General features: G+C 44.3%; 1 protein-coding gene across 1 annotated transcript in view; it reads left to right on the forward strand.

Moving 5' to 3' along the window:
* The first annotated feature begins 3355 nt into the window (after nucleotides 1-3355).
* Nucleotides 3356-25253, forward strand: part of LOC120032487 (B-cell lymphoma/leukemia 11A-like) — an 85751-nt gene continuing 63853 nt past the window's right edge. The window contains exon 1 of the mRNA XM_038978592.1: nucleotides 3356-3643. Coding sequence (XP_038834520.1) covers nucleotides 3356-3643 — 288 coding nt within the window. The remainder of the gene's footprint in view (nucleotides 3644-25253) is intronic.

The following is a 25253-nucleotide window of genomic DNA, read 5'->3' on the forward strand; positions in this document are numbered from 1 at the left end:
AGAGAGAGAGAGAGAGAGAGAGAGAGAGAGAGAGAGAGAGAGAGAGAGAGAGAGAGAGAGAGAGCACTGTACATAGCCATAATATGACATTTGAAATGTATCTATTCCTTTGAAACTTGTGAGTGTAATGTTGACTGTTCATTTTTTTATTGATTATTTCACTTCTGTTTATTGTCTAATTAACTTGCTTTGGCAATGTAAAGATATGTTTCCCCTGCCAATAAAGCCCGTTGAATTGAGAGAAAGAGAGAGAGAGCGAGCGAGAGAGAGAGAGAGAAAGAGAGAGATGCAGCCTAGCACCAATCTGGTCAGTGTTGGTCAGTGTCTGTGCTTGACTGATGAGGGGGTCAGCTTTATTTAAATTCATCAGCCGTGGGGACCGGAAGCCATCGCTACGGCGACAGTGGGGCCAAGCTATCCCCCAGGCAACGGAGCATCGGCTAATGAGAAGAGCTAGTTCTGCTGCCTGAGAAGTTGTAGTTGTACCCTCTCTCGCTTTCTGATTTTCTCTCTCTCTTTCTCTCTCCTCCGTCTGTTGCTCGCTCTCTCCCTCCTCCGTCTCTCAACTTCTCTTTGTGTGCCCCTGCCTCTTCCCGTCCCTCCTACATCTCTCTCTCTCTCTCTGTCTCTCTCACTAAAACTTTCTACCTCTACATTTTTCTCACATTCCTTCTGTCTCCCGTCTCTTTCCCCTGACTGTGAGTCTTATCTATTTTTCTCACTTTCTCTCCCCCAGACCTTCTTTCTCCTTATCCATATCCATTATTTCTACTCTCTCTTTTCTCCTCCCTTATTGCCTTTCCTCACATGCTCATCCATATCAAGGTCATTTCTTCTTTCTTTCCCACTGTCTCTCACCTTGACAACATTTTTAAAATGTAGAAGACGTTCAAATGTCTCAGGAATGTGTGTGACCACAAAGCTATTTTGAATTTCAATGTGACGTTTATCTAGTAGTATGGTGTGTGTGCGCGTGCGTGTGTCCGTGTCTGTATGTGTGTCTGTGATCTGGGGGTCCTTATCGCTTTTGGACAGTAACATAGATTTTTGTTTGCCGAAGGTAACAGCACCTTGGTAATCAAATGTGTGCTGCAATTTAAATGCTAAATAAATGCGAAGAAAACTATCATGGAATGTACAATATGAACATACTGTATATTAAATATAATATAGAGTTGTCTTGTCAATGGATGAATAGAACGAGGCTTGGCTCAACTGGTCCTCTTTTGTCCATGTACCCACTTGAGTTCTTACATCCGGTTGATATACTGCATGTCTTGTTGGGTGAATGGACAAATGTTTCACTGATACTGCCAGGTAAAATTGAATGGCGTGTGGTTTGGTGCTAGACCACCTTCTGTTGCTAGGATACAGCTAGAATTAACATAATACAGCTAGAATTAACACTGTTTGTGCCTAATGTCAGGCGTCTGTCTGTTTTCGATTGGCAGCTAGGCTGAGAATAAACACTATCTAAAAATGCAAGGCATGCTGACAATGTGTGGCATGTCATAATTAACCAGTCTGGAGAAACACAACAAGGTCAGAGACTAATAACTATGTATTTTTGTTTTAGCCAAGGCTGTTGTTTTGAGCTTTGCATAATGTGCTTTGTCTAGCCTTTCTGCCTCTCAAATGTATTCCTTCAGGTGAAACACACACGCGCACACACACAGTGGTCTGTGTACTTACTGTCTGCAGAAAAATAATAACTCACTCTACCTAATGCTACCATCTCCGCGTTTCCGCCTGAAGTCACACTCTGTAATCCAACTCCCATTGAAAAGGTTGGGATATGCAAAACCTGCCTTCAAAATATCAGAGAAACAATTTTCCTGTTTTGCACCAATTATGTAATTTTCGACTTACCAAATCCACCCATCAATTTGTGTCCGCTAGGCCTGGTGTACTGTAGGTAGACACACACTCTGTGTGAATGCTATCTTATTTATTCACCGTCAGTGGTTCATTGCCCTTAAGCAAAGAGCAGAACAGCCTCAGCGTGGATTGCCTAGTTGATAGTGTTGACGTTTGTTGACTTATTAAAGAGTAGCAGTGTGGACTTATAAGGAAGGAAGGGAGAACACACACACTTACACACCGCAAATACACACTGCAAATACACACACCTACAGAGCTGATGTAGTAGTCCCAGTAGATACTACATCAGCCCTGTGTGTGTGTGTGTGTGTGTGTGTGTGTGTGTGTGTGTGTGTGTGTGTGTGTGTGTGTGTGTGTGTGTGTGTGTTACTGTGCATGTGCGTGTGTGTGTGTGTGTGCGCGCATGTGTGTGTGTGTGTGCGTGTGTGTGTTCTCCCTTCCCTATAAGTCCCAGTAGCTGTACTAGCTCAGCCTTGGCAGACAATTGGATAGCGAAGGTATGATTGCCAGAAAATGAAGCACAATGCACAGGGGCACACAGAGTAAATAAGGATGGAAATCCTCTACATCCATTACAGGAAGTTGCTGTAGTATAAAGTTTGGGCTTGATACTATTGTAAGACCTAGCTCCATTTGAGTCCTCCCTACCTTTCATACACAGCTGTAGGCATAGACGTAGGCCATTTCTTATGAATCAAATCATGTTGTAGTGAATTTGGGGTTAACCCCCCACCGAGACTCGAACACAGGTCCAGCGACTGTCAAACCAACATCTTAACTGTTAAATCAAGAGGTCGGAACTTCTTGACGAGGTCATTGCGTGTTGGATTAAGGTCGCTACAATATACTGTACATGAATAACTCTCCTTTTATGGCTCTTATGATCATTTGGTAAATTGGTTATGTTTGAAATGCACATGAAGTGGCATCAATAATTTAATGCATAAGGGGATGGTGAGGGTTGGTCCTAGTGGAGCCTACAGTACATGGGATGGGTGTGAGCTTGTGTTCTATGTGTAAGAAGCTGCAGCGATACACATTTTCTGTGAGCACTGTCCATGGTACTGATATTGTTCAACGGTACATTGTGTTCACCCACATCAACGTTTCCAAAAATATCATTTTTTGTTTGTTTAATCATTAAATGTCGTGGATAGGTATCACGTACATGTGTGAGGTGATAACCCACGTGCTTCGTGCCGAGGTATTTTATACAAGAATTCCAGACGGAGGGCTCTCATTTACCGTCGCTGTGACTCAGAACATTCGGTGAACATCCTGAGCTCGCGCGTAACGTCTTTCAACCACACGATGGCTCTGTGCTGCCTCCTCTCCTCGACGTTCCTCCTAGCCATCGTGAGCTAGATCTAAAAAAAAAACTCCCGTGGTCTCTCCGCTCCTGCTGTCTGTCGCGCTACGCAGAGGCAGGCTATCCGACCTTCTCCTCTCGAGTCCTAGCAGTCAAAGAGTGAAGATGGTTGGCGGCTCGTGCGCTCGCAGGTTGGCCCGCCGCTCGCGTTCCGCCTTGATAGCGGCTCTCACCGTGCTGCTGGTCCAGACGCTGATAGTGTGGAACTTCAGTAGCCTCGATTCCGGGGAAGAACGGGAAAACGGCGGCGGTGGCGCGTCGAACATGAGGGAGAAGAGAGACCGGGTCGGCGGCGGTGGCTACAAAGGCAGCAGCGAGTATATGAAGCGCGAGGTTCAGCTACAGCACCATCCTCCACAAGGGAAAGGAACGGTTCGTCACATACAGCAGCCGGTAAGACTGTAGCTATTATATCCCGTTTACCTACGGCCCATTTTAAGTGTCTGGTAAAGACATAGCCGAAGACTGCATGGTCTACAACCGCTGCTTGAATGATTGTTCCTGTCTGCCTATCTATGCCTGGCTCTTTGGTAGACTGGATGAGCACAGAACCACCTCTCGCGGCTGTATTCATTTTCAAATCAAGATCCTTTTAAATGGAGATGTGCTACTCTGACATGTTACATCGATGTCGCTAGCGTCCCAGCCTCCCGCGCAAAGAGTGACAGATGTACGATGTTGTAGGGATGTTTCCAAATCCAAAACATTATGAAGATGAACAGAATGACAAATGAACGATGCCACATTGGGTCTCCTTCAAATCCATTCGATGTGTAGCCTGTAAATCTAATTTAAAAAATCCACTGGGTGTGAATTTGAACCCAAAACTGTATAATCCAAGCAATATTTAATCACAGCAAATCCTCTAAGGTAATTTCAGATGCGTAAATCGATGCCTCGGGCTACTTACTTTAGGCTACTGCTTGTTATAGGTCAGAAACAATTATTTGTCCTTACAGATAACAATTTCAGCGACACACATGACTGTGTAATGGCCATTTGAAACGCATAATTTGCTAATTGTGTATCAATGCAAAACCGCTTAATGGACTAGTTCATGTGAAAATACCATAGGGAAATGACTGCGTGACGATCCGAGTAGCCACGTATAGCTTATGCAAACGCTACATTCGAGGGAAATGAGAAATGTAAACATGTACATACGAACTCTTGGCTCTAACTAATAAATTGTGTAAATAACCTACACTTTTGGATCGTTGGAGGTTTATGAACGCCATACTACATTAGTTCAGCACCGAAATGAGACCAAATCAAGTTGAAACATTGTTACCACACTACCTATACAGCCGTGGTTTAAATCCACACGCTCCGGGATCCCACATGATCACTGGTCTGTTAGTTGAAATAGTCGTAGTATTAGCAAACACTGGACGGGCAAATTGATAAATCATGCTGAATTAAATTACAGTAGCCTACAGGTTGATATCTGTTCGGTTGTTAATCAATCAATGTTTGACTGGTTTTGTCAAGAGATATGCAGTCTCCAAATAATTTTATTCCATGGCATTAATATGGATATTATATTATTACCACAATATTATAAGCAGTATGATATCTGGACTGTGTTTTTTGTTGTTGAAAAATATGGTGTGTTGTAGCCTATTTGCTGTCGCAATATTTGGAAAACCTTGCATCACATTGTATGGGCTGTATAATCCCATCACTATGGATACAGTATCTTTGATATGGTTGTTATGGGAGATATACTGTAGACGACAGTAGTGTAGGTTCCTCAGTCCTCATATAGCATCCCTCTACACTCTCATCTATCTCCTACGGGTGGTGGGAGCTGTGACTCAGTCTATCCATCAACTCTCTCTCTGTGTGTGTGTGTGTGTGCGTGTGCGTGTGCGTGTGTGTGTGTGTGTTTGCCCTCAGGCTACACAACAACAACATAATGTATGGTAAGTCATTCCAAGGACAGAAACGTGATGAAGATGTCAAGACAGACCTGCTAGGAGTGTGTTTGTGTGTGTGTGCAGTGCACATATAGGGCTCTACCTGTTCAGAAGACAAGCCCCTTCCAGTCTACAAAGAGCCGTTTTGGGTGGTGGTATAATTTCCCCCAAAATTACTGTATATATGTCTTTTTGGTCAATGTTGTTCGGAACCCACTGCCCCCAAAGTGCCGTGGTGTCAAGTTCACCCTGTACGGAGCTCTCACGCCCGGTTGCTCATTTTTTACAGTCTGCCCTGTACGGAGATTGCACGCTCCCAGTATCCAAACATGCTTGGCTTGAGATATGCGGTCACCGATCGAGTGTCTGTAGCTAGCGACCTAGTTTAAATATCAACACTACTGCCACAGCAGCATATTTTGCGGCGGCAGGTAGCCTAGTGGTTAGAGTGTTGGGCCAGTTGGTTGTTGGATTGAATCCCTGAGCTGACAAGGTAAAAATCTGTCGTTCTGCCACTGAACAACTCAGTTAACCCGCTGTTCCCCGGTAGGCCGTCATTGTAAATAAGAATATGTTTTTATCTTGCCTACTTAAATAAAGGTTAAATTAAGAAAATAAAAATATATTTTATTAACACTTGATTTAGCTTACATCATCATCAATATTCAGTCTGGTCGGCTGAAAGACATAGAGGTCAATTACAATCAGTAAAAGAAATGAAGCTAGCTAACTAGCAGATTTACATCAATCATCAACATCAATGATCAGCTGATAGCCCACCCTCTTTTCCCGATGTCAATCATCTCTGTCTTTAGGATTCACCTTAACTAGCTTGCTTAGAATTTGTAAAGACGATGAGTGAGTGTGTTGTTGCAGGAATAAATAGGCCTATGCTCCTAAACTGTTCAAATGGTCCCCTACAGAGGCATTTGGTACATTGTGAGCACCTGCCCCCTGAAAGGTCTGCACAGCCCTGGGTGTGTGTGTGTGTTTTCTCTATGCTATAACAGCATCAGTCTGAGAGACACACTAACAGACCAGGAAGGGTTTTATCACTGTTCCTGTCTAGTAGCGTGGCTGAATTAGCTAAATAGTTCTTGAGTTCTGACACACAGAATCAATTGTGACTGGGCGACAGGGAGATATGTGTCAAAACACATTCATGCTAAGCCAATTGTGGCTGCGATCCCAAATTGCACCATATTCCCTATATAGGTCACTACTTTTGTCCAGGGCACATACAGTTGAAGTCGGAAGTTTACATACACTTAGGTTGGAGTCATTAAAACTAGTTTTTCAACCACTCCACAAATTTCTTGTTAACAAACTATAGTTTTGGCAAGTCGGTTAGGGCATCTACTTTGTGCATGATACAAGTCATTTTACCAACAATTGTTTACAGACAGATTATTTCACTTATAATTCGCTGTATCACATTTCCAGTTGGTCAGAAGTTTACATACACTAAGTTGACTGTGCCTTTAAACAGCTTGGAAAATTCCAGAGAATGATGTCATGGCTTTAGAAGCTTCTGATAGGCTAATTGACATCATTTGAGTAAATTGGAGGTGTACCTGCAGATGTATTTCAAGGCCTACCTTCAAACTCAGTGCCTCTTTGCTTGACATCATGGGAAAATCAAAAGAAATCAGCCAAGACCTCAGAAGAAAATTGTAGAACACAAGTCTGATTCATCCTTGGGAGCAATTTCCAAACGCCTGAAGGTACCACGTTCATCTGTACAAACAATAGTATGCAAGTATAAACACCATGGGACCACGCAGCCGTCATACCACTCATCTCCTGGAGATGAACGTACTTTGATGCGAAAAGTGCAAATCAATCCCAGAACAACAGCAAAGGACCTTGTGAAGATGCTGGAGGAAACAGGTACAAAAGTATCTATATCCACAGTAAAACGAGTCCTATATCGACATAACCTGAAAGGCTGCTCAGCAAGGAAGAAGCCACTGCTCCAAAACCGCCATAAAAAAGCCAGACTACGGTTTGCAACTGCACATGGGGACAAAGATCGTACTTTTTGGAGAAATGTCCTCTGGTCTGATGAAACAAAAATAGAACTGTTTGGCCATAATGACCATTGTTATGTTTGGAGGAAAAAGGGGGAGGCTTGCAAGCCGAAGAACACAATCCCAACCGTGAAGCACGGGGGTGGCAGCATCATGTTGTGGTGGTGCTTTGCTGCAGGAGGGACTGGTGCACATCACAAAATAGATGGCATCATGAGGCAGGAAATTATGTGGATATATTGAAGCAACATCTCAAGACATCAGTCACTAAGTTAATCTTGGTCGCAAATGGGTCTTCCAAATGGACAATGACCCCAGCATACTTCCAAAGTTGTGGCAAAATGGCTTAACGACAACAAAGTCAAGGTATTGGAGTGACCATCACAAAGCCCTGACCTCAATCCTATAGAAAATTTGTGGGCAGAACTGAAAAAGCGTGTGCGAGCAAGGAGGCCTAAAAACCTGACTCAATTACACCAGCTCTGTCAGGAGGAATGGGCCAAAATTCACACAACTTATTGTGGGAAGCTTGTGGAAGGCTACCCGAAACGTTTGACCCAAGTTAAACAATTTAAAGGCAATGCTACCAAATACTAATTGAGTGTATGTAAACTTCTGACCCACTGGGAATGTGATGAAAGAAGTAAAAGCTGAAATAAATCATTCTCTCTACTATTTTTTTGACATTTCACATTCTTAAAATAAATTGGATTTTTACGAGGATTAATGTCAGGAATTGTGAAAACTGAGTTTAAATGTATTTAGGTAAGGTGTATGTAAACTTCCGACTTCAACTGTATGTCCAGTAGTGCACTGTATAGGGAATAGGGTGCCATTTTGGACACATGCAGGTATTCCTCAAGAAGCGTTTACCATTATAACTGGCACATCAGATCCTGTGACCTTTTCAATGTAATGTGGAGTGCATGGTACTTATGCTTCATCGACGATGCCTTGCGGTTGCCAGATAATGTGCGCTACAATTTCTTCTGGTTGCCAGTTAAAATGCCGGATTGGCCTGTTTGTCAGCTTGCCTTTGCCTTCCTCTTTTGCTGGTTGTTCTCGTGTGTGTGTGTGTGTGTGTGTGTGTGTGTGTGTGTGTGTGTGTGTGTGTGTGTGTGTGTGTGTGTGTGTGTGTGTGTGTGTGTGTGTGTGTGTGTGTGTGTGTGTGAGAGTGATGGTTCGTCAGAGTCTATCTGTTGCGCCTAGGGTAACATACATGAACTAACTGATGCCGCTGCACATTGAGTGAGTGAGTGAGAGAGAGAGAGAGAGAGAGAGAGAGAGAGAGAGAGAGAGAGAGAGAGAGAGAGAGAGAGACAGAGAGAGTCAGAGAGAGACTATGGGAATAGATTTAGCCAGGAGCCTTGACAAGGATAGAATTGACCTCTGAGGAGAAGTTCTACAGGCGTCGTAATGATGTTATTAGACGAGAGATATTAGATGTAGAATAATCACCCGGAGTGACAGGTGTTGTTATCAGTAGGTGTTTCCAGGTCAAACTAATTGAAAGGAAAGATGATGCCTCGGCTACTGTACATGCATCCGGAGAAACTGGTGTACGTTTGATACTATAGGATTTAATGGTGGATGTGCAATGTGGCCATTTCCCTTTAGTGCGTACGTACCTGCATGCGTCTGCGTGTTTCCCTTTGACAGACTGCCAGAGAACACCTTTCCTCCCAACTAGCATCACAATCATTGTAAAAATCGAAATGATTTATTATTGAAATAGCATGGTGAAAAAACGAATTGGTACAATTGAAGGTGATCCCAAACAGTAATGCAGGGGTGTGTGAGCACGCTGGTCTGGGCAGAGGAGATGTCGTCGATGTTTGTCTGCATCTGTAACTTGTTGTTCATTTGTGTATGCTTGTATCTGGTGTGGGGATTCTTCTTCTTCTTTTTTTAAATGCGACTCGTTCCAGGAAGCTAGGCTTATGTCACACATCACTACTTCAAGGGAGAGGCATTTGAACGTCAACATACATTTTTTAAAATCAAAATGCATTTTTTTGGGGCAGAAATGTCTTCCCGGAACCTGAACTTGTATGTCATCTGTAAATACGAATACAGTTGTTAAATTACGAGCCTAGTTGGTTTAGCAACGAAAAAAGACAGGAACCTTAATGAGCAAGCCCCTGTTCCCCTCTCCGTTAAACTCCTAATCATACATGTGTTTTTCTTGCCGTCTGGGGGGCTACTAGACGGATACCGACCGTCATGCCTCCCAGCCACAGTGTGTTTTCCAGGTTCTACACGTGTTGTAAAGTGTTTCTGTGCTTAGTAACTGTAACCTGTACATCCATTTCCTCCTGCTGCGGACATCGCTTTCATGGCGACACAGACACACAGACACACACACACACACATGGGGACATGTACTATACACACACACACACACACACACACACACACACACACACACACACACACACACACACACACACACACACACACACACACACACACACACACACACACACACACACACACACACACACACACATAGTTAATCACACGTGGTTTCTTCACAGCAGATCCATCAAGTAATTTTCACCACCAGAAGTGAAAATAAATGTTCCACTGTTTTAACCATCTGTTGATATGGCAACGGCACATCTGATGACAGATATCACCAAGGGATGTAAATATTCTGTTCCAAGTCTCTGTTGAATATTTATATATTCAATAACTGTTTTCTTACATGAAGTCCCGGTAATATGGCATATCTTAGTGTCATCATGTCTTGCCTTCCCTGTCCCTTTGAGAGCAGTAAAACAAAACAAATCGTAGCAAATCTAATATTATGATGGTAAAAGTAAGATAATGGTGTCCAATGGACAACCGTAAAACATGCCATATTTTCCCCTTTATAAAGACATTTATGTTTTATCCAGTTTTTGGGACCAAGGTCTCTCTGGCTCCAGCCACAGTTAGGCTTTTAAATTGAATTTCAATATTAGTACTGCTTGCATCTGTTTTGCATTTGAGAGCTTTGTTGAGTCTGTGATGCCTTTGCTATTGTATCAGTTAGTCTATTCTCTCTCTCTCTCTCTCTCTCTCTCTCTCTCTCTCTCTCTCTCTCTCTCTCTCTCTCAACTCTCTCTCTCTCTCTCTCTCTCTCTCTCTCTCTCTCTCTCTCTCTCTCTATCTCTCTCTCTCTCTCTCCCGCTCTTAACCTTCTCTCTCTCAACTCTCTCAACTCTCCCTCCATCATCTCCTCCTGCTGCCTTCCTGCTCCACCATTCACGCTGTTTCAATCATGCCACTCCTGTCCTGATCACCATGCTGACTCACACATTTTAAATACTTTATTTGAAAACACACACACACACGCACGCACGCACGCACGCACGCACGCACGCACGCACGCACGCACGCACGCACGCACGCACGCACGCACACACACACACACACACACACACACACACACACACACACACACACACACACACACACACACACACAGTGAGTGGCTGATGCCCTACTTTCACCAGTGCTACTCTACTCATGGCTGGGACTGAGTGGGTGTTTACATCACACTGTGATGTTGCAGTCACAGACACACACACACACACACACACACACACACACACACACACACACACACACACAGTGAGTGGCTGATGCCCTACTTTCACCAGTGCTACTCTACTCATGGCTGGGACTGAGTGGGTGTTTACATCACACTGTGATGTTGCAGTCACAGAGGCAGTGTCTCAGTGTGTGTGTGCGCGCGTGAGACAGAGACAGTGAGACAGAGAAAGAGAGAGAGGAGAAGTGAGGAGCGTGGACAGAAATAGGGCCTTAAGTGTGCTGGGACTTAACTACAGAAATAGTGCATCACAATCATGCCCAGAAAGTTAAGGTTGTTATTGGAATTTATCTAAAACCATTTGGATTTCTTTTTAATAGCCTTTTTCAAAGCGTATTTTTTTACTATTTCTCCCAACTGATATCGTCTTTCATTACATTCAAACTAACTCAGCGGCATTCACTTAGTACAGTAGTTGGCATTCAAATTAGCACGAGGGGAAAAAGACGGATGGAGAAGAAAAAGTGTTCTTTTGAGTTATTAGGCTTTGAACACTGTAGATGATTACAGGGTTTAGAAACCACAGTCATGAAGTAGGATTTAAAATCTTCCCTTTCCCTTTTCAAATATTACATCATCAAAGGCAATCCCATATGTGGTTACATCAATGACAAGGGAAGGGGAAAAGTGGCTGGTCCATCTACTTAAAGGGATAGTTCACCCAAATTACAAGCTAATGTTAGTTGTTACTTTATAGTTTAACAACACAAGAGCAGTCTCTCCTTGTCTATGGACTGCTTTCATGGTACGGAAACAGATATGTAACATTTTAATTTGGGTGAACTATCACTTTAAGTAGATAGCCCATTCAACTTTATGCTTCCATCTTGCTTTATAGATCAACCTCACCCTGTCAAAAACATAGGCTAGATCCAAGGAAAACCACTCACTTTGATTTAAAGAGGTGGATTGATGGGAGCCTCACGTCACGTGATGTTACATGAGGCTTAGATATAGCTATACATAGATATACATAGCACACTCTCTTTAACTATTGTGTCTGTGGATGTGGAATGAAGAAGCACGACCTGTACAGGCAGTATATCTACAGGTATCCATAGCAGCACAGTCAAAACATCCACCATTTTGTCCTACTGTTAACCCCGCTGTGCTATCACAGACCAAGCTAGCAGCTCCTTGCTAAATGCTACCTCTAGCTCAGGTGCTAAATGTGGGCTTCCCTGGCGAGGTCCTTATGTCATTCCAGACAGGCAGAACAGAGGCACCACTGTCTCTCTGTAGGACCTCTGTGACTTTTCCAAAGATGCATATCCAGCATGTCCATGTAATGGGCCCTGACTGTATGGGTCTGTGCTCCATACTCTGAAACCATATGAAGAGTGCTGATCTAGGATCAGGTCCCCCCCTGTCCATGTCTACCAGATCTCACAGTCTCATGTCAGAATTAGACGTCCATCCATGTTTCTCAAACGTCAAATTTTGAAGTTGTGCCAAATGTCACATTTTGAAGTGTTTAAGGTTAAGATTAGGCATTAACTCCAAATTCTTAGTGTTAGGTATTAACTCTGAATGGTAACGGTTAGGGTTAAGGTTTGGGATTGGCTTAAAACGATAATATAAAAATCAACTTTCTGCAGCTGGATTTGAACTTGCAACCTTTGGAATTAAAGGCTTACACCCATCCTCCCGCCCCCCCCCCCCCCGTCCACAACGCCCTAGCAAAACTAAAAACTACTTGAAGGTAACAGCGCACACTGTTGCCCCTAGTGACAGGTGTCCACGTCATCTCCCGACGTCCTCAGACATGGATGGATGTCGAATACTGACTTGTATCATGGGTGACCTGGCTGGTCCATGTAAGTCAAATCAAATGTTATTTGTCACATACACATATTTAGCAGATGTTATTGCGGGTGTAGCGAAATGCTTGTGTTCCTAGCTCCAACAGAGCAGTAGCATCTAACAATTCACAACAATACACACAAATCTAAAAGTAAAATAATGGAATTAAGAAATATATAAAGAAATATATAAAATATTTTATTGATTATATATTTCATCTTATTGGTTATGATCTAAAAGGCAAAACTGATCCTAAAGCAGCAGTCCTTTTCTGAGAGCTTCATACTCTGACAGCATATGAGGAGTGCTGATCTAGGATCAGGTCCCCCCTGCCCATGATGAGTCAGAGATGAGACAGAGATGAGACAGTGATATCCCATAATAGGTTGCCTGAGTATTGGCCTGAGGTTGTCTGTCTGGTTCCACAGACAGACAGGACAGGGTCAAAAGCAGTGCGATCTCACACACAGTCAGCATCCACATACACACACACACAAGCGCACACACACACACACACACAATCTTTGCACACGCAGTCAGCGTCCGCTTACTCACTGTTCTCCAGCAGGAGCCCTTAATGTGAAGCACAGCAGTAGAACAACACACTCTGAGGCACTCTGAGAACCCCCACACAGCCCGCCTGGCCCCTCACTGTGAGGCTAACACGGGGGCAGTCAGAGTATGTGTGTGTGTGTGTGTGGGTGGATCGGGGGAGTGTGTGTGTTTGATACTTTGTATGCCTCATAGGTCCTATGAAACAAACCACTGTGTCTCGACAGTTTCTACTTTGCTTTCTCCACACATTGATGATAATGTCCTTCTGTTTTAGGCCATATACCAGCCATTACAGGCCATTAGTGTTATAAAAACACACAATGTCACTCCCCGGTCACACACACTCCCTGTCTCCAACCAGCACAGTTACCCAACACATCGGCTTCTGACGATTCCCAGACGATGTCATGATCCTACTACCGTTTCAGACGGGTTGGATTTGTAACACACACACACACACACACACAAATACTCCCCATCCTCCATCACCAACACTGTTCCAGGTGGCTAGCTTTCTTACAATACGTTAATATCACATCATCCAGAACAGTAAAGCCATATAATGTGATGCCAGTAATCCCATAGGTAAGAGGTTTAGAGTAGCTACAGCCTCAGATGAGGAGACCCTTATTTTCATTTTACATTGCATTTATTCATTTTTTTTAACATTTAGCCCTACTGACGCTGGCCTGGCTAGGAATACAAACATGTTGGGGAGGGGGCCTGTTCATCTAGTCATCTAGATGAACTCAGTGCCAGGTCCCCCACCTGGCACTGGTAAATGAATTCATCTAGATGACTAGATGAACAGGCCCCCTCCCCCAACATGTTTGTATTCCTAGCCAGGCCAGCGTCAGTAGGGCTAAATGTTTTTTTTAAATGAATAAATGCAATGTAAAATGAAAATAAGGGTTTCCGATTGGACAAGTTTAGGTGCAGACTTTGCTGAGAATTTTCCTGCACGGTAGTGTATTCAAGGTTTAAAAAGGCTTCTAAAGTTTGTAATTTCCACTTTAAAATGTCAGTCCTGATTTGCCCTATTGAAAAATGTATGAACCCCTACAAAAATGACCATCAATTTTAATCCACATAATAATTCACATTTCCTGTTGCTGCAGGAATCTTTTCTGTAGCAAACTGTAGCAAACTATCTCAAATGAAGATCCTACATCTCTAGTACCTCCCCATTTCAAAACGTTTCTCCCAACTGAACACAACCCAGACGGAGCAAGACTAGGGGTTTGTGTTGCCATTTCAGAGCAGAGGTCATCCCTCTCCCTTTGGAGAGAGGGGGTTGAGAGGGAAGGAGGGAATGAGACCCTAGCCATATGGACGACTGATTAGGCTGATCACTGCTCACATTACCCTTTTAAATAGATATTTTGGCATCACATTACGTTCCAATCCCCATACCAGCTACTGTAAACAGGCTACTGTAAACAGGCTACTATAGATTCATGTTCTAATCCCATACCAGTTTCTGTAAACAGACTACTGTATATGAATGTTCCAATCCCCATACCAGCTACTGTAAACAGGCTACTGTATATGAATGTTCCAATCCCCATACCAGCTACTGTAAACAGACTACTGTATATGAATGTTCCAATCCCCATACCAGCTACTGTAAACAGACTACTGAATATGAATGTTCCAATCCCCATACCAGCTACTGTAAACAGACTACTGTATATGAATGTTCCAATCCCCATACCAGCTACTGTAAACAGAATACTGAATATGAATGTTCCAATCTCCATACCAGCTGCTGTAAACAGAATACTGAATATGAATGTTCCAATCCCCATACCAGCTACTGTAAACAGACTACTGTATATGAATGTTCCAATCCCCATACCAGCTACTGTAAACAGACTACTGTATATGAATGTTCCAATCCCCATACCAGCTGCTGTAAACAGAATACTGAATATGAATGTTCCAATCCCCATACCAGCTACTGTAAACAGACTACTGTATATGAATGTTCCAATCCCCATACCAGCTACTGTAAACAGAATACTAAATATGAATGTTCCAATCCCCATACCAGCTACTGTAAACAGACTACTGTATATGAATGTTCCAATCCCCATACCAGCTACTGTAAACAGAATACTGAATATGAATGTTCTAATCCCCATACCAGCTACTGTAAACAGACTACTGTATATAAACATTCCAATCCCCATACCAGCTACTGTAAACAGACTACTGTATATAAACGTTCCAATCCCCATACCAGCTACTGTAAACAGACTACTGTATATAAACGTTCCAATCCCCATACCAGCTACTCTAAACAGACTGCTGTATATGAATGTTGGTATCTATGACCATTTTGAATACTGTAAGAAATCAAACACACATCATTTTTATGTTACAATGGGCCAGAAAATATGTAAGGTAATATTTGCATTCCTAAATGCTTCAAAACACAAGCTGTTTCAAACCAAACCGGTTTCCCTAACCTCCTTGTGTTGCTAGTCAGGTGTAAACAATGTTGAAACACTACACATTCACCTCAGATAAATTGTAGTCACATGCAATCTTCCTTTTTGTATCCATGTATTCCCCAATCCCCACAATGCAAGGTAGTTCTATATATATAGGCCACTTCTACTCCATGGCAGTCCTATGAGAGGCTATTATACTGTATAGTGTATTGTGTCTCAAGCACACTGGCCACGTCTGTGTAGTCTGAGTCCCAAATGGCACCCTATTATGTATATAGTGCACTACTTTTGACCTGGTACCATAGGGCTCTGGTCAACAGAAGTGCACTACAAAGGGAATAGAGTGCCATTTGGGATATATCATACTCTCTGAGGAAATCTCACCCATATCAAACACACTAGGTTACCCCTACTCTCTGGGGAAATCTCACCCATATCAAACACACTAGGTTACCCCTACTCTCTGGGGAAATCTCACCCATATCAAACACACTAGGTTACCCCTACTCTCTGGGGAAATCTCACCCATATCAAACACACTAGGTTACCCCTACTCTCTGGGGAAATCTCACCCATATCAAACACACTAGGTTACCCCTACTCTCTGGGGAAATCTCACCCATATCAAACACCCTAGGTTACCCCTACTCTCTGGGGAAATCTCACCCATATCAAACACACTAGGTTACCCCTACTCTCTGGGGAAATCTCACCCATATCAAACACACTAGGTTATCCCTACTCTCTGGGGAAATCTCACCCATATCAAACACACTAGGTTACCCCTACTCTCTGGGGAAATCTCACCCATATCAAACACCCTAGGTTACCCCTACTCTCTGGGGAAATCTCACCCATATCAAACACCCTAGGTTATCCCTACTCTCTGGGGAAATCTCACCCATATCAAACACACTAGGTTACCCCTACTCTCTGGGGAAATCTCACCCATATCAAACACCCTAGGTTACCCCTACTCTCTGGGGAAATCTCACCCATATCAAACACACTAGGTTACCCCTACTCTCCGGGGAAATCTCACCCATATCAAACACCCTAGGTTACCCCTACTCTCCGGGGAAATCTCACCAATGCAGTCACATTAGGCCCAGTAATACACAGATAATAAGTCACACACACACACACACACTGCATAATGACATTGTGTGCGACTCAAAATCATTCCCTCGCTATCTCCGCTCTTCTCACTGCAGTAATCCCTTGTATTCTCGTATCCTAATAAGACTCTGGTCTTCATGAAGGGAGGAAGGAAGGAATAAAAGAAAGAGAAGAAGATGAAGAAGGGAGGATGACACATTAACACTGGGCAGAGATACGGGCGGCTGGGCCTGTCAGAACGAGCCTTATGTCCTTCCAGCCCAGGGAGCGAGAGGCCAGTAATTGCAGACTGTCTCTTTGCTCCGCTCCCCCGCTTTTCTTTTTCTCCTTCTCTTTTTCTCCTTCTCTCGTTCTTCTCTCGTCACTGGAGCTGAGTGTGTGTGTGTTACTCCAGTGGTGTTGTCTCGATCAGTGATTAAGAGAGTGAGAGCGGTGTAACACGAGAGGCAGAAAACTGGAGCGAGAAAGGGAGAGCGAAAGATATATATTTTTTTCCCTTCTTAAATCCGACGTCTACTCAAATCCCAGGCGTAATCCGCCCATAAATCCCTCGGGTTTCGACGGCTATTTAGTTAGTGGTGTGAGACACACACACACACACACACATACACAGTCATGGGGCAAACACACCTTCCAGTTGAAGTTGTCCCGTAGACACTTATTTGAAGTCAGTCTTATGTTTTACCCCACTAATAGTTCAGGTTAGGTCTTGGCCAGTTAGTTCCTGATCAGGGCCTGTATTCATAATTATTCTCAGAGAAGGAGTGCTGATCTAGGATCAGTTGAGCCTTTTAGATCATAATTGGTATTGGTATTTTATTAGGATCCTCATTAGCTGTTGTGAAAGCAGCAGCTACTCTTACTGATTGCAGGAAACTGATCCCAGATCAGCCTTCCTACTCTGAGACTTTTTGAATACAGGCCCTCCCTGTGCTGTGCCTAAGGGCAGCTTCCACCCCTTATAGGTTCATTGTTGCAAGTAGTCTATGACCTTGACCCAATGTAATATACTGACATAATATTATCTCCCAGGTAGGGCAAGAGTCAGGGTAGGTGTTTATTAACGTTGCACCAGGGATAGCTAAAGGGGCATCTACTAATTATTATTATTATTATTATTATTATTCCACTCTACTAAAGGGTGAAATCTCTCACATCTCTCTGCATTGTTGAGAAGGGCCCGTAAGCATTCCACTGTTGGTCTACACCTGTTGTTTACGCAGCATGTGATTAATATTATTTAATTAAATTTAACGGGGTAACATGAAAAGCTTTGAGGTAGGACACTGGTGCTCATGTCCTTCTCTCCTCTCTTCCTGCTTCTTCTCTCCTTTCCTTCTCTCCTCTCTTCCTGCTTCTTCTCTCCTTTCCTTCTCTCCTCTCTTCCTGCATCTTCTCTCCTTTCCTTCTCTCCTCTCTTCCTGCATCTTCTCTCCTTTCCTTCTTTCCTCTCTTCCTGCTTCTTCTCGCCTTTCCTTCTCTCCTCTCTTCCTGCATCTTCTCTCCTTTCCTTCTCTCCTCTCTTCCTGCATCTTCTCTCCTTTCCTTCTCTCCTCTCTTCCTGCTTCTTCTCGCCTTTCCTTCTCTCCTCTCTTCCTGCTTCTTCTCTCCTTTCCTTCTCTCCTCTCTTCCTGCTTCTTCTCTCCTTTCCTTCTCTCCTCTCTTCCTGCATCTTCTCTCCTTTCCTTCTCTCCTCTCTTCCTGCATCTTCTCTCCTTTCCTTCTCTCCTCTCTTCCTGCTTCTTCTCGCCTTTCCTTCTCTCCTCTCTTCCTGCATCTTCTCTCCTTTCCTTCTCTCCTCTCTTCCTGCATCTTCTCTCCTTTCCTTCTCTCCTCTCTTCCTGCTTCTTCTCGCCTTTCCTTCTCTCCTCTCTTCCTGCTTCTTCTCTCCTTTCCTTCTCTCCTCTCTTCCTGCATCTTCTCTCCTTTCCTTCTCTCCTCTCTTCCTGCATCTTCTCTCCTTTCCTTCTCTCCTCTCTTCCTGCTTCTTCTCACCTTTCCTTCTCTCCTCTCTTCCTGCTTCTTCTCTCCTTTCCTTCTCTCCTCTCTTCCTGCTTCTTCTCTCCTTTCCTTCTCTCCTCTCTTCCTGCATCTTCTCTCCTTTCCTTCTCTCCTCTCTTCCTGCATCTTCTCTCCTTTCCTTCTCTCCTCTCTTCCTGCTTCTTCTCGCCTTTCTTTCTCTCCTCTCTTCCTGCATCTTCTCTCCTTTCCTTCTCTCCTCTCTTCCTGCATCTTCTCTCCTTTCCTTCTCTCCTCTCTTCCTGCTTCTTCTCGCCTTTCCTTCTCTCCTCTCTTCCTGCTTCTTCTCTCCTTTCCTTCTCTCCTCTCTTCCTGCTTCTTCTCTCCTTTCCTTCTCTCCTCTCTTCCTGCATCTTCTCTCCTTTCCTTCTCTCCTCTCTTCCTGCTTCTTCTTCTCCTCTCCTGACCTTTTTTCCTCTTTTCCTGCATCTCATCCTCCTCCACCTCAGTCTCATGTAGGAATCTCATTCTGCTCCTAAGTGTTGGGCCTCCTCCTCCAACCATCCAGTCTGTTTCTCCTGCTCCTCTCCACTCCTCTTTTCATCCTCCTGTTTCTTCTCCTCCACCAGTCTCAAATAGGATCTCATTCTGCTCTTCTACTACCCCTCCTGTCCAGTAGTTCACTTCCCTTCTCCTGCTTCTTCTTCTTCTCCTCAAGTAGGATCTCAGATATTATTATATGGTGGCTGAGCAGTTGGATGGTTCTCCAGTCTCCTAAATCAAACTTAATGAGTCTGCAGAGATTGGAGCTGCTCTCTCGCTGTGCAGAAATTCCATCCCTAATTGAGCCGCATGATAATTATACATTTTCTTTCAGATTTTATACTGCTGGTTGGTGAACCATCGTCGTGTATCTGGTGTGTGTGTGTGCGTGCATGTTTGTGTGCAGTGGTGGCAGTTGTAGTGATGGTAGTGGTGGTAGTGGAAGTGATGGCAGTGGTACTGGTAGTGATGGTAGTGTGGTGATGGTAGTGAAAGTCATGTTTTTTCTTTTTTTTTCTTTATTTAACTAGGCAAGTCAGTTAAGAACAAATTCTTACTTTCAATGACGGCCTAGAAACAGTGGGTTAACTGCCTTGTTCAGGGGCAGAACGACAGATGTTTTACCTTTCGGTTACTAGTCCAACCCTCTAACCACTAGGCTACCTGCCGCCCCGATGGTAGTTGTAGCTATGGTAGTGATGGTAGGGGTAGTGATGGTAGAGGTAGCGATAGTAGTGATGGTAGGGGTAGTGAGGGTAGTGGTATTGATGGTAGGGGTAGTTATGGTGGTGATGGTAGGGGTAGTGATGGTAGCGGTAGTTATGGTGGTGATGGTAGGGGTAGTTATGGTGGGGATGGTAGGGGTAGTGATGGTAGTGGTGTTGATGGTAGTTGTAGTTATGGTGGTGATGGTAGGGGTAGTGATGGTAGGGGTAGTTATGGTGGTGATGGTAGGGGTAGTGATGGTAGGGGTAGTTATGGTGGTGATGGTAGGGGTAGTTATGGTGGGGATGGTAGGGGTAGTGATGGTAGGGGTAGTTATGGTGGGGATGGTAGGGGTCGTGATGGTAGGTAGTTATGGTGGAGATGGTAGTGGTGTTGATGGTAGGGGTAGTTATGGTGGGGATGGTAGTGGTGTTGATGGTAGGGGTAGTTATGGTGATGATGGTAGAGGTAGTTATGGTGGTGATGGTAGTGGTGTTGATGGTAGGGGTAGTTATGGTGGGGATGGTAGTGGTGTTGATGGTAGGGGTAGTTATGGTGATGATGGTAGAGGTAGTTATGGTGGTGATGGTAGTGGTGTTGATGGTAGGGGTAGTTATGGTGGGGATGGTAGTGGTGTTGATGGTAGGGGTAGTTATGGTGATGATGGTAGAGGTAGTTATGGTGGTGATGGTAGTGGTGTTGATGGTAGGGGTAGTTATGGTGGGGATGGTAGTGGTGTTGATGGTAGGGGTAGTTATGGTGGTGATGGTAGGGGTAGTGAGGGTAGTGGTGTTGATGGTAGGGGTAGTTATGGTGGTGATGGTAGGGGTAGTGAGGGTAGTGGTGTTGATGGTAGTTGTAGTTATTGTTATTTTTATGTTCTCCCCTCCTGTAGTCTTATCGCCACTCTTCCTTTCCGTTTTGTTCCGTTCCAACGGACATTGTGCCCCAGAGGAGCGGAAATTAGAACGTGTGAAAAATGGAGGGATGTGCACGGAGGGAGGGAGGGAGGGAGGGAGGGAGGGAGGGAGGGAGGGAGGGAGGGAGGGAGGGAGGGAGGGAGGGCTGTGCACAGAGGGAGGGAGGGAGGTAGAAGATCATTAGGATTGGTGATTGTGCAGCACAATGTCACGTTTCCTATTTAAGGCACACACACACACACACACACACACACACACACACACACACACACACACACACACACACACACACACACACACACACACACACACACACACACACACACACACACACACACACACACACACACCCCTGCATGTCTACACATATTCATACAGACTTGATATACACATAGATACAGTATACACATAGATATACACATAGACTTTTCATATGAAATAAAGGACCCTTGTGAAGGACCCTTCCTGAAAAGACTCTTTGTGAGGAATAGGCAGTTGGTTAAAGGTAAGCGAGAGAGAGGGGGAGAGAGAGTAAGTGAAATTAGGACAGGAGGAAAGAGAGAAAAGAGAGCAATGGTAACGGGAGAGAGATGTGGTGTTAGAGAGAGAGAGATAAAGAGACAGAGAGATAGAGATGGAGAGAGAGCGAGAGTGAGAGAGAGAGTGAGTAAGACAGATGGCCATGTCAGAGATGTGGCAGGCTGGCCATGCTCTCTCTCTCTCTCTCTCTCTCTCTCTCTCTCTCCCTCTCTCCCTCTCTCCCTCTCGCCCTCTCTCCCTCTCTCTCTGTGAGTGCAGTGTAGTGGTGGTTTCGGAGGGGGGTTTAGCGTTTGAGAAACAGGGCCCATATGGGCTGCTTTAACCAGACCCTGGAGACTTGTCTTTCCATAGAGGAGAGAGTCATTAGGAAATGTATTGACTCCATATTGGTCTCCACAATCTGTGGAACTATGTATGAAAGAGAGAGAGAGAGAAAACAAAGAACAATATTGTTCTTTTTTCCTACCCTAGAATGGCCCAATCTGCCTTTTAGGGGGTTGAGAGAGGGGGGTAAAATGGGTAACCCCTCAGATTTTTCCCTTTGTCCTCTGTTTTCCCCCATACACCCCCTCTCCCCACTCCCCACCCCCCTGCTCCCCCTTATAACTGCCGGGAGCTATTTGACTAAGCTCTTATGACTTTGTGTAACTTCTTATACTGATGAATAAATCTATGTTCTAATATTGGCTGGACTTTTTTTTACAAAGTTGTGTTAGAGAATACTAAATCAAGTCTACATCACCCACATAGAGTACGTACTTTCTGGTTTTATGAAAGTATCGTTGGACGTGCTGCCGTGGCATCTCACTTGTCCTTGTCAGAGGCTTGACTGAGGTTGCAATGTGAGGAGATTGCTGCTAACCACACACACACACACACACACACACACACACACACACACACACACACACAGTATTCTGTATGTAACGTTACACTGCTAAAATGTATGTAAATCCGGGGCCTTATAGAATGCCGAGAATCCAGTGGTTTTATGCCAAAAAGTGTTGTTATATTTTATTTCAGTCTTCTGTGATGTATAATATTGGGATGAAAACTCAAAATGTAACACATTTCAACTGTATATCTGACATGGTACAGGTGTCTTTTTATTTTCTATCCCGTAACCATGTGTGTGAGGTGTCTACTTTTGTCTCAAAGTAGATTTGTTTAAGACTAACAAAAATCACTCTGATTTAGCTCACTGCAGTAATGATTAAGTATCCAACGCACTGCAGATTGAGATTAAACCAATGGAGTGTTCAGTGCGTTTCAACAAGACAAAGATAGTCTACCACATATAAAAATGTCATTACTAGAACGGTGTCCGGACCATAGAAATAGAAAACAGACCAGAGAGGCAATATGACTGGTACACTCAACACGTAACATTGACTTCAATGGGATTTTCCGTTCCAGTCATTCTAAATGTATGATTGAAACTCTCTCCTGTGGCAACCAATTGGAGAACTGCATTCATTTGAATGGGATTTTCCATTCTAGTAATTATATTCTATGGTTGAAACGTTTACCTATGACAAGCAAGAGAGGGAAAATATGTTGATTTGAATGGTATTTACTAGCGTTTTTAATAAGCCACTAAGAGAGCCATTAGATTACTATAGGTTCCAGATATTCACCACACACACACACACACACACACACACACACACACACACACACACACACACACACACACACACACACACACACACACACACACACACACACACACACACACACACACACAGACACGCACCACTTTCCTCTCCTCCAGAGAAACACTTTCTCCTGGAGAACTCTAATCAATAGTTGATTTGAAGTCACATACTGTCTATCAGCTCTGCTGTATATCCTATAGCCCCTCAAACTCAACTCTGGACATCGAAGCCAGTTTCTTTTTGTTTCCATTGTTCCCCTCTAATCAGGGACTGATTAGTTTAATTAACCATCGGGTAGAAGAGAAAACCAGCAGGCTCCGGACCTTGTAGGGTCAGAGCTGAGGACACCTGCTAAAGGCTGTGTTGTCTACTTCAAGGGTGTGTGAAGTGTGTGTGATGTGTGATGTTTTATGGATGAAGGGTAGGAGGATATGTTCGAAGGAGCAGGTGGGGGGGTGTATGGTGTGTGTCCCAAATGGCCCCCTGTTCTCTATTGGGCCCTGCTCAAAAGTAGTGCATTTTAAAGGGAAAATGGTAGCATTTGGGATGCAGCTATCTGGCTGTTTTCTGTTATGGTATCTGGCTGTTTTGTGTTACAGGGAACATCAAAGGTGAAAGATGCTGGCATGGGGTAGAATGCTACCTTGGAGAGGGGAGGTGTGTGTGTGTGTTCACGAGTGTGCTCTCTAGTGTGTGTATGTATTTGTCTTAGCTAGTGTGTGTGTGTGTGTGTGTGTGTGTGTGTGTGTGTGTGTGTGTGTGTGTGTGTGTGTGTGTGTGTGTGTGTGTGTGTGTGTGTGTGTGTGTGTGTGTGTGTGTGTGTGTGTGTGTGTGTACATCTTTTGTCTTTCTTGGTGTGTGTGTGTGTACATCTTTTGTCTTTCTTGGTGTGTGTGTCGAGTCACACCAAGCCCTCTGCCCTGACATCTCTCCCCTCCTCTCTTTGCCTTCTCTGAAGCCCCAGAGGATTGTGGGTACGATGTGCTGACAAATCGATGCCGCCGGGCTGCCTAACTGCTCCCGCTGCGGCCGGGGCGACACACTCCGAATACAAAGCCACGGACGGCTCTGAGGCCTCCACACACACACACACTGTATGCCTGCCCGGTCAGGCCTAGTACTCCAGTCGGATCATCCTTTCCAAACCTGGGATAATCTGAGCTCCTGTTTCTGGGCTTTAGCCATTTCTAGCCTGGCGATACGGTACAGAGATCATATGCCTGGTCGTACTCACAGCCTGGTCAGAAGAAACACCGGCTCTGTTTTCAACACATCTCTCTCTGTGTGATCACTGGCTTTCTGTTTATATGCAAACCATAGTAGTGCAGACTTCAGTACACAGAGTGTGTTACGTTGTTCCTGTACGTTATCCAGTTCAGAGAAGCCTATACGTAGGCTTGTGTCCTATCAAGGTAGCTGGATAGAATATCATTAGGCTTAATCAGACACACCAGTATGTTCACTGTTTATACAGGAGTGCTACCTTGGTCCATGCTGAGAAGTCTACCGTCTTAATAGGTGGAAAGGAGTATTCTCAAGATGGCAGAATAGGTTGTCATTGTGCTCTGTAGGAGAAGGCTTTAACAGTTTTGTACAGAGTTGAGTCAGTTCATGACTATGACTGTAGCCTACTGTGTGTTAGTTCACCACCACTTGGCCTTGGTCTGAGAAAACCTCAGTCTGACTGGTTTCCACTGAAGGAGTGGGTTGAGCCAGGCTGTGTAATCACTGAGACACACACACACACACACACACCAAATGGGCAGAACAGAATCAGGACTGCCTGTGTCTATTTGTCTCTAGGGTCTGTGGTAGAACCATGGCCCTGTTCCATTGGCATCGTACTGGAACCAGAACTGGATCTGGACCCAGCACTAGAACAGGGGATAAAGCCCAGCTCAGCCCAGCTCACCATTTAATCCAGATCATTCCTGATCTGTATCTGGTTATCAACCTACATCCCTCTATCTCCCTCCTCTCACTCTCCATTCCCCTTTCTCTCTCTCTCTTCCATCTCTCTCTCTCTCTCTCTCTCTCTCTGACTGGCCCTTCACCCCTCTCTCTCTGACCACCCCATACATTCCTCTCTCTCTCTCTGACCAGCCCTCCCCCCCCCCCCCCTTTCTCTGACCCCCCTCTCTCTTTCCCCTCTTCTATGTTTCTCTCTCTCTCTCTGACCCCCCTCTCTCTTTCCCCTC

The sequence above is a fragment of the Salvelinus namaycush genome, chromosome 39 (assembly GCF_016432855.1).
Source record: "Salvelinus namaycush isolate Seneca chromosome 39, SaNama_1.0, whole genome shotgun sequence".
Classification (NCBI taxonomy): Eukaryota; Metazoa; Chordata; class Actinopteri; order Salmoniformes; family Salmonidae; genus Salvelinus; species Salvelinus namaycush.